This window comes from Protobothrops mucrosquamatus, unplaced genomic scaffold (assembly GCF_001527695.2).
Source record: "Protobothrops mucrosquamatus isolate PMUCROS unplaced genomic scaffold, P.Mucros_1.0 scaffold2960, whole genome shotgun sequence".
Taxonomy (NCBI): domain Eukaryota; kingdom Metazoa; phylum Chordata; class Lepidosauria; order Squamata; family Viperidae; genus Protobothrops; species Protobothrops mucrosquamatus.
In genome coordinates this window covers 221,825-231,758 of record NW_015388983.1, presented here as the reverse complement: position 1 = coordinate 231,758, position 9,934 = coordinate 221,825, and the positions used below count along the sequence as shown (strand labels likewise).

At 41.2% G+C, this 9,934-nt stretch overlaps 1 protein-coding gene across 1 annotated transcript in view; it reads left to right on the top strand.

The window, feature by feature from the left end:
• Positions 1 to 5,043, top strand: part of NODAL (nodal growth differentiation factor) — an 8,778-nt gene extending 3,735 nt beyond the window's left edge. Inside the window, exons 2-3 of the mRNA XM_015826106.1 lie at positions 3,241 to 4,061; positions 4,891 to 5,043. Coding sequence (XP_015681592.1) covers positions 3,241 to 4,061; positions 4,891 to 5,043 — 974 coding nt within the window. The remainder of the gene's footprint in view (positions 1 to 3,240; positions 4,062 to 4,890) is intronic.
• The last annotated feature ends 4,891 nt before the right edge of the window (positions 5,044 to 9,934 follow it).

The window sequence follows — 9,934 nt, the reverse complement described above, 5'->3', positions numbered from 1 at the left end:
GGCTGCGCTTGTATTTAGAAAAGGGTGATAGCGGTGACTGTGAGGTTCCAGACCCCCGTCCCCTATTCCTCGTTGTGGATTGCAGCCCCCACCCCAACTTCTCTTCCCCCCCCCCCACCCCGCAGCCGTCTGCAAAGGAGAACCAATCCACATCCTTCAACTCTTTTGACATCCTGCAGATACTCATGGGTGGGAATGGGGTACCAAAGTGAAAAACTCCGCTCCTTTGTGTATTGTGGGGGGGGGGGAGCGCGCGGAAGAGAGCCAATATAGATGCAGGTAGCTCATGAAGGATGTCCTGAAAAGTTGCGGGTAAAAGTTCCCCAGAGCCAAGGCAGGCATCGAGTGGGAGACACTAAGGTGAAAGTGAAAGGAGCAGATCGGCACTGCTTTCAAAGGGGGGGGGGACACTGACTTGCAAATGCGCCCGTTTCTAAGACAGCCCAGGCAAGTCCACTTCAGAAACACGACTGGGTTTCCACGTTCCACAGATAGAGTCCTTCTCACGTGTCTCTTACACTCATTCTTCAAAGCGCTTATTATGCTCAAGCCTAACCCTGGGTTCAGAAAGCGGAATGGCTGCCTTGAAGTAACTCCTTCGCCTGATAAGTTGGTTCATGCTACAGTAGTTGGGTGTTGGGTGTTTCTAGGCTACTGATAACTGAACCCATGTTATAGAAGCCCATAGGAATAGCACGAACAGGTCCCATGTGCATCACCCCCCCCCCCTATGGAAACCCACACACAGATATATTCACAGCCCTGCACCACTCAGAATGTGGGGGTATGAATTGGGGGAAATTCATTGGTACAAAATCTAAGGTGATTCTGTGGCTTGACGGAGAAGGGTGATCTAGAAACGTAAAATATAAATCAATCTTATTGGGTTTCATGGCAATTCATGGAAGGGCTATTCACTGCAATAACTGCCCTTTCATCAATTTCAATGAGCAACGGAGTACTGATGCTGGGGGATGGTTATTTTAGTAATGTTCTCCAGTTGGGGAATATCAAGATGACCAATGACCAATCTCCATGCCATCCCTTGATCCTTTTGATTGGATGTAACTCAGTTAATCCTGGGATTTCTTAACCCACAGAGAGACTCATGCTTCTAACTCTCTCTCTCTCAGATGTGTGAACGACTAACTTTCTCCTGGTCTTTCTTGTTTGCTCCCTTCAGTAGTCCAAAGTCCACTGTGATGCTATAAAATAATGAATTTTCCCTCCATCCCTTTTCCACTTTAACGTTTTTAAAATAACTCGCAATAAGTGATTACAGCTTTTCAAGGATGTTACAAGGAGTGGGAAGGAATGATCAAAGCAACCCAGGATGTGGAATTCAGATTTCACTGACGTTTAATGAGATCTGGTCTTTGAACATCCACAACCCAATTAATCAATTACTTTACCAATACTGGACATTAAGACATTAAACTGGAAGACATTGGGGTGTGAGCAGTAGTTTGCAGAGGTGTAGGGAGCTGCTATTGGCAGGATCCAGGTTAATATTAGTTGTTTGTAAAAGTTTTTTTCCTTGTAAGTCTTAATTACAGACTGCCAATGTCTTTATTTATGAAATACAAGGAGAACAATTCACAAAGCATTTTAAACACATTTTTTTTGCCTTTTATGTCTTATATATCTTATTTATTCTTTTTGTTACAACCTCATAAACAGACTATTGCTGTTCTCCCCATATTGCCAGTTAGGAGAGGCAGAGACTGCTCTGTGTGTGTGTGTGTGGTGTGTGTGTGTGTGGTGTGTGTGTGTCTTTGAGTCAGTTTTGATTCCTGGACAAGTCAATTTTGAGTCCTGGACAATTTTCTTGGCAAGGATTTTCAGAAGTGATTTGCTATTGTCTCCTTCCTAGGGCTGAGAGTGTGTGACTGGCTCAAGGTCACCCAGCAGGTTTTACGTCTTAAGGTAGAACTAGAACTCACAGCCTCCTGGCTTCTTGCAACTACAACAAAGTGGCTCTCTGCAAAGACTTGAGTTGAAAGTTAATGGCTTGGCTACTAGGCAACCTTTCCAGTATCGGGCAGGGGTTGGAGGCATAATTTGCAGCTCATTCTCTTAGATGCCAACCAGAAGAGCTAATTAGCAAATTAAGAATGCATTGTTTTGTGCAATGGGTCTTAAATTCCCAAATAAGTGAGAATGCACACTAAGTGCCTTGATTGTTATTGATGTTCATGGAATTCATATGCTTACCTTGGTATTTAAGCCTCATTCTCTTTTGGTGAGACAAAAGCATGGATTAACATGCTCTGATCTTTGTAATCTGACTGTAGTTTAGCTAAGAAGCAGGAGATGGCAGAGAAGTATTCCACTCGGTCCCACAGTTACCTGTTTGATCTTAGTGTCTCAACTTAAATATGGAGGATTCTGGGTCCTTGCTTAAGCATGATTTATAAATGAACTATAATTAGCTTTCCCCCCCCCCCTTTCTGTTCAATAAGGTGTGTTTTTTTAGGGATTGCTTGGGCAAGTCCCTGTGGTTTTCTTGGCAAAGTTTTTCAGAAGAGATTTGCCATTGCCTCCTTCCTAGGGCTGACGGAAAGTGACTGGCCCCAGGTCACCCAGTTGTGGCTTTGTGCCTAAAGCAGAACTAGAATTTGTGATCTCTAGTTTTCTACCCTGATGTTTTAACTACTAAAGTGGCTTTCTAGGATCATACAATAAACAGGGTTTGGAACTATAGTTCTGTGTAAATTTGCTAACAATCAAAAGGTATTCAGTTTAACATACTCCTCCAGTAAATCTTGAGCCTCAGTGATGAACATTAAGTGATGAGAATATTGGAAGAATATGAAGCTTTGAGAACAAGTTTGATCTAGTGGTTAAGGCACCAGGCTACTCTCTTTTCATTGACCACTAATTTGTCACTTAGTTTAAGAACTGAAAACTTTTAGGAAAAGTAGCATGACTAGATTGGTGAATGTATGGATCTTACAAACTGCACTGCGTACAATCATCTTTGAATGCAAACAGTCAGAAAAAATAATTCCCCAAGTTTGATCCAGGAGAGGAGACATTATGTGAATAAATACAATAGTATCCCAATTACAAATCTGAACAGAGCCGAAGATTCTTCCAACACTACATTTTCCTTCATAGATTTTATTTCTCATTGAAATGTCTTCCTACATGATATTTTTGGAGTAGTTCTGGAATCTATGCTAACATTTCAAAGTGTGAACTTTATTTTGTAATTACTATCCTTCTGCTGTCTTCCAGCTTCATTCCAATTTGGAGATCACTGGGACTTCTCCTTTGACATGACTTCCATCTCCAGCAACTATGATATCAGGCTGGCACAGCTCCGGGTTCATCTGCTGACCTTCTCTCAAACTAGAAATATCACTGTGCACATTTATCACAGCCACAACCACACGTGTTATGGGAATCAGACCTGCACAGATAGGATGTTCCTAGGTTCGTTTGTGAGTAGCCTCTCCCTCAACCATTCACCCTGGAAAGTCTTCAACATCACTGGCTTATTACATTTTTGGCTCCACCAAGGGCTGCCATCAGGCATTGAGATTCCAGAAGTCCCACAGGAAGACTGGGAAGAGGGGAATATATTTGAGGACAATAGTAACCCAACAGCTGGTGCCTTCCAGGATAAGCATGTCCATAATAATTCTAGAGAAGACAAGAAGCATTTTGTCCACAATGGGCCTGACAGAGCACTCCTGGTGATCTTCTCCAAAGATAAGGAACCCATGGAGCCTTCTCAGGGTTCAAGTCTCATTAAAACCGTAGAGATGTCCAAGCATGTTCTGTTTGACAACACGACTAAAGAAGCTGGAGGACGTCGCCATCGTAGGAACAGGAAACAAAAACAAAGAATTAAACTGAGCTCTCTCCAATCCTCCAAATGGGCGGAGGAAGGCAGATTTCTATGCAAAAGAGTCGATATGATGGTGGATTTTGATAAGACTGGCTTTGGAAGCTGGATTGTACATCCCAAGAAGTACAACGCATATCGATGTGAAGGAGAATGTCCATCACCTGTCGATGAGACCTTCAAACCAACAAATCATGCTTATGTTCAGGTATGAAGGAGCGTGTGAGAGACCATGGGGGGGGGGGCTTGGTAGAGTAATACTTCCCAGATCTTTGAAAAGGAACTGGAAAAGCAAGCTTTTACAAAGCAGTAGTAGAGTGGCCTTTGTCTAAGATTATGCACATGCTAGTTTATAACATAGATTCACATTTAGAAGTTCCACTTTACCTTTAGAAGTAAGAAGCCCCCATGTTGCTTTGTGAAGCAGATTTTAAGGATGTTTTGTTCAAGCTTGTTCAATGCAAAACACATCATTGAAGATCTGCAATCCACACCACTCAACATAAATAAAACCAGAACAACCATTCATTGAACAAGTAAAGTTTGCTGGAAGAAATAAAAGATCTTTTCCCATTGATCATACTGAATAAAAATACAGTTGTTGGTTTGATTGGCATAGCTGTCTAAAAATGGAATATAGGACTCCACTTTTGATGGCTGAGCCTTCTGAATGTATTGGTGATTCCTCATGTGGATCAGAGTCCACCCAGGTCAATTCTGAAATCATGACAAATCAGGATTGGGGGAATCCTTGGTGCTCTCTAAGCTTGGTTGTTTTCTTAGAGACCTTTCATTACCCAAACTAGGTAACATCATCAGATTAGCACTGATGATGTTACCTAGCTTGGGTAATCAGATGTCTCCAAAAAACCCACCAAGCTCAGAGAGCACCAAGGACCCCTTATTTTAATCCTGAGCTACAAATATTCTCTTTTATTGAAATCAGGATCTGCCAGTTCATAATAGCAAATCCTCTTGATCTCTCTTGGATCTACTCTTACAGACGATGCTCATGATTTCCTCTTCTGTTTCCACAGAGCTTGCTGAAGGTATACCAACCTAACCGAGTGCCTTGCCCATCCTGTGCTCCAATCAGGCTAAGTCCATTGTCCATGCTGTATCACGAGAAAGGAAGAATAAGGGTCCGTCACCATGAAGACATGGTAATTGAAGAATGCGGCTGCAACTGATGCTTATGGGCTATTGCTGGCTGACTAATGGGAGCCTTCTGCAAGTAACTTCCCATTACTGCGTATTTTATGGCAGAGGGCCAAAGAAGTTTTGCTGGAGAAGCACATTCCTCAAGAAGCATATTCCTCGGCACACAGAGATCAAGTTGTTCTTCTAAAGTCTTGTCCGCAGCATCCTTACCAGACCAGGAGTTGAAATAGGCGCATGGGCTTGTTAGCTTGCCTCAGCCATTTGATAAGTAAGATACATGCAACACTCACCCTGCAAAAGAGCTTCACCAACCACTTCTGTTTTTGCAAGAAAACTAGATTTAAAAGCCTGTTCAAATTAAATAAGGATGGCCAATGAAAACGTGTAAGACTTTATTAGTACACCGAGAGTCTATTTTAGTGGAACCTTTCTAGGATCTCTTAATACCTGGAACTTATTCTGCCAGATAATGGAGCTGTGATTCCCCAACCCTAACCCCAAAACACAGTATTTGTTCTACAGCCTACCATGTTGGGTCACAAATATGGCAGTTGTTTTAGTCAAGGATTCCTAAGCTTTAAAGATTGTGATGCCTTCATACTGATATTGTTCCGAGGATCATTTGCTGGGGAATAAGTGTGCAAAGAGGTTATTGGTTTTTGTTCTGTTTGGGGGCTTTTTAAACTATCTGTTGGGCTTTTTAAAAACATCCAATGGGATCATTTGTATGCTGGATCTCTTGCAGAAGTCCTATAGCTTTAACTTTAGGCAAGGGATCCTTTCAGAAAGTTGGCATGAGTCAATGCATGGGGGAAAAAAAATATGTTCCTGCATTTTGTCTATTTTACCTCTTTCGAACCAAGGAGAGAGAATACGTGCTTTTGAAATTTCCCTTAAAGGAAAATAAAATTTCCATAACATTCTAGGAGATGTAATATGATGTTCTTGCACTTGATTAGTTACAAGATTGTTTTGGGTCAATTGGGTGAATGTACTTGTTTTTATTTTTTATTTTAATCATCTCTCCAGAAATCTTTAGCTTTATGTGCTTGAATTAAACGGCAAGGGAATCCCTCACCATTCATATGGGACTTTTATAATTTGGGAAGCAAGTGTGGCCAGAGAGAGGTTACAAATTAATGAAGCCACATGTCACAGGGAACAAGGATACGAGCTATAACATCCTCTGATTTCTTCCCCAGTCAAGCTAACAGAGAGATCTTGATCGAGAGAAATCCAGAAGAAATTCTCAATCACTGTTTCAAGTGACTGAGAACATATTCTGAGAAATGAGAGGCAGATATTGGTACAACATTCATAGGAGTTCATATATTTATTTTAACCTTCTACACTTCAATGGACACATCAAAAAAACTCTACTTGTTTGAGAGGGAGTTTCCTGATAGTTAGAAACAATTAAGGAGGGTCTAGATCAACTATATGTATTTGGACAGGATTGTTGTATGGGCTGTATTTTAATTAATTCGGAATAACCAAGGGTATAGTAGTTGGTGCTGGTAACAGAATCTGTAGTAACAAAACATCAGATTGTATCGTTGACATCATTGCTCTAAAATAAATGCCAAGCAGAAAAATAAAAGCTGCTTCTTGTGTTTTGATAATAACTTAATTTTCATCATCATGAATGGGTATGTAAATATCATAATGTATTTTAAGAAATGAAACTCAATATTTTAAATAAATAAATAGATGAGTCCAAGAATTATAAAATAAAAATAAAAAACAACCAGAGAAAGGTGAGCAAAGATTTGTCAACACACATACATGGCTATGGACTCTAAAGGAAAAATGGAGAATTTTACATCTATATTTTCAACCTCTCCACCCCATCTATCCCTGGACTTTGAAAAAGGACAAAATGATGGTGGACTGCTGCATTATGTTGTCCAATAAAGAAGTACAGCTCAATCAACCCTGGACCATCTCCTGTAACATATTGCTGGAAAAAGGAATCGTATTTATTTCCTTATTTATCACATTTATGAAGTGCCTATCTCCCTCCTAGAGGGATTCTGGGTGGTGTACAATAAATCTAAAGAACTCAGAAGCTTGCAGATCCTCTGGTGCTACTTTTGCTTGATTTTAACAAAGATCTTATCCACCTGTGGATTTTTAGAAGTCAATTCCCACTTGAATTTTCACAGAACAGTAAAGAGATGGATGGACAGTTTGTAACCCCAGAAATATATCAGAGATCCTTTTCAGCCCAACAAACCAGGCAGTTATTGTGGTAGGGCTGACACTAGAAGAGAGGGTATTTTTAAACCCCCGTTAACTTCTCCTGGAAAGGTAGGATAAGAATTAACAAGCAAACCATAGAGTACCCGTATGCTCTCACTCTTCAGAATAGACATATGTACAGGATCCAGTAGGGTAGACCTTGTGCTGCATGGTGTCTCATGTTCCCCACCCTGTTTAGAGATTTAATCTCTCAGAAACTGCAACCGAACTTTTTACAATGACAACCCAAGCAACATCTTCATCCTGCCTTCCAAATTAGAAAAAAAAAAAAAACCACAGGGATTTTGTTTTTTTTAACAGAGAACTTATAACAAAAGATAGAAATTCATTCTAGACTATAGGACCTCTGGATCTTATACTCTTTCATAAACAGGCATGGCAAGCAGCTGTCTCCCCACACTCTCCTTTGAAAGATGGAGAGTATATTTCTCTTCCTTTTGGGACATGGCCTTTGATGGCAAGTCTGAGCTCTTTTGTGTAATGGATGTTTGTTTAAGCAAAAAGGATCCCCAGCTATCCCAGGGGAGTCTTCTTATCATCTTGCAAGGTGGCGATTCAGACACTGGGATCCAATCTGCATTATGAGGAGGAAAACGATCATTCATGCTTCTAAACTGCTAACTGCCCTGACGAGAAACAAGGTAAATCAAAGGTCACTTCACATCCCTACGGTTGGCCAAGGAAACTGTGTGAGTAGGCTCCCCTAAATGTTTTCCCTGCATCAAAACTATGGGTCTCCTCTGCATTTTTGTCATACAATGTCTGGAATTTGGTCCCTGCCTGAAAAAAAGAAAAAAAAAAAACAAGAAAAAAACCCCTTTGCATTACGAAAGTGCCCATTTGTGGATGGAAATGTCAAGCCCAGAATTTATGGAGCAAGATGGTTTGAAACCTTGGCATCAACCTGGAGAAAACCTAAAGTCCAGCTTCTTTAACGATCCTCAAAAAGAAGTTCTTTGAACATCCAGTTGACTGTCCACCCCTCCACCCACTCTACACATGTTCCCCAAGGTATACATTACTGTACATTTGTCATTCATGGGAAACACAGAAGGAAGGATGAGAGAAAAAGTAGGACCAAATAAATCTGTGGCATCACAGAGGGAGAAACCAACAGAAACAGTCTCAATAAATCTTCACATAAGAATCTGTATGTTTGCCTCCTCCACTTGATGCCTCCTAATATACCACAGAACCATTCTCATTGGCCATGTTGGCTGTGGGGGGGAGAGGGGAGAAAAGACATGGAGGAAATTGTGGTTCAGCTAGGCTGGAGAAGGCTGTACTAGAAGGTCCATTTCAGCCCCTGTCCTGAATCCTTCCATTACGCCAGAGGATGAAATCTCTAGCTGCTTCCTCTAACTAGGATTTTTTTTATCTATTAATATTGTGTGGTCCATCCTTGATGCTCCTTCTGAACTTCTCGACATGCTTTCTGGAGATTAATATTTGGCAGGAAGGGGCCATCTTCTGAGCATAAGGATATGTATGTGTTTGTGTGTGTGTGGGTGTGTGGGTGGTATTTTTTTTCTAGTGGTGTGGAGATCATTGCCATCCAATCCACATTTGCCCATGTAGATAAACAAAGCTTGTCTGGGTCTCACCCCTGAGGCTAGCCTCCAAGCCTGGAGGAATAGCACTGGCCTCATATGCAGACAAAGTTTCACACTGCTGTGACCCTACAGCAATTAAAGGGTGACTAGAGACTCATTTGCAGAAGCTGTTGCCCCAAACGATTCTCAGAGAGGAGTGAACCTAAGTTTTCTTCTCCCTCCTCACGTTAAGCATCATCTACCAAGGGCAAAGACATATGTGATACGGTGATTTAAAGAAGAAGGCAGGCTATGATGCCACCCACCTTGCCAGCCCAGGAAAAAAAGCTAAGCCACACCAGTAGATCACAGTGATTGGAGGAGCCCATATGTTTCCTTTTATCTCCAAGGTGGTGGTGGTGTTAGTTGACACGGTCCAATTCCAGTTGGTTTCCATTGGGTACAAACATGTTTTCTGAGCAAGTGGGGGTCAACCATATGATTTGAGAGGCCATAATTTCAGGAGTTCAAGCTGATTCTTTCCAAGATGAAAGTCCCAGTTTCAATCCATAGCATCTCCAACTCAATCCAAGATAGAATCCTATCTAGAATTTTGAGATGGTGCTTATGCTGATGGGGGGGGAGTGATGGACGTTGTAGGTCAACATAACTAGAGAGCAGTACAATTGTGGAAAGCAGTGTAGACAGTAACAAACTAGGATGATCAGTAGTTTGACTTGGTCTAAAGAATGTCCTACATACTTAAACTACCAATGTTTCAAAGACAATATTGAATTATTCCTACTGATCTTAATCTCCTCATTTATTGGAAGATGAAAAAACAGCCTATGTTTCTACCACACTTGTGAAGTCTCCCAGAATGGAGAAAGCTGTACTAGGAATGCATTTTGTGTGGTAGAACGCTCCACCAATTGAGTTCTGAAGAGCTAGAGTCCACACAGAGGTTTACTTCTCAAGAAGACTTGACAACTTTCTTGAAGACTGAGTCACTGAATTTAGTCCTCTCTGGCTAATATCAAAAAATGCTAATACGAGTCAGAGCTGGTTAGTACTTGGATGGGAGATTACAGGAAAATCCCAGGACCATCAAAAACATCAGGAATGT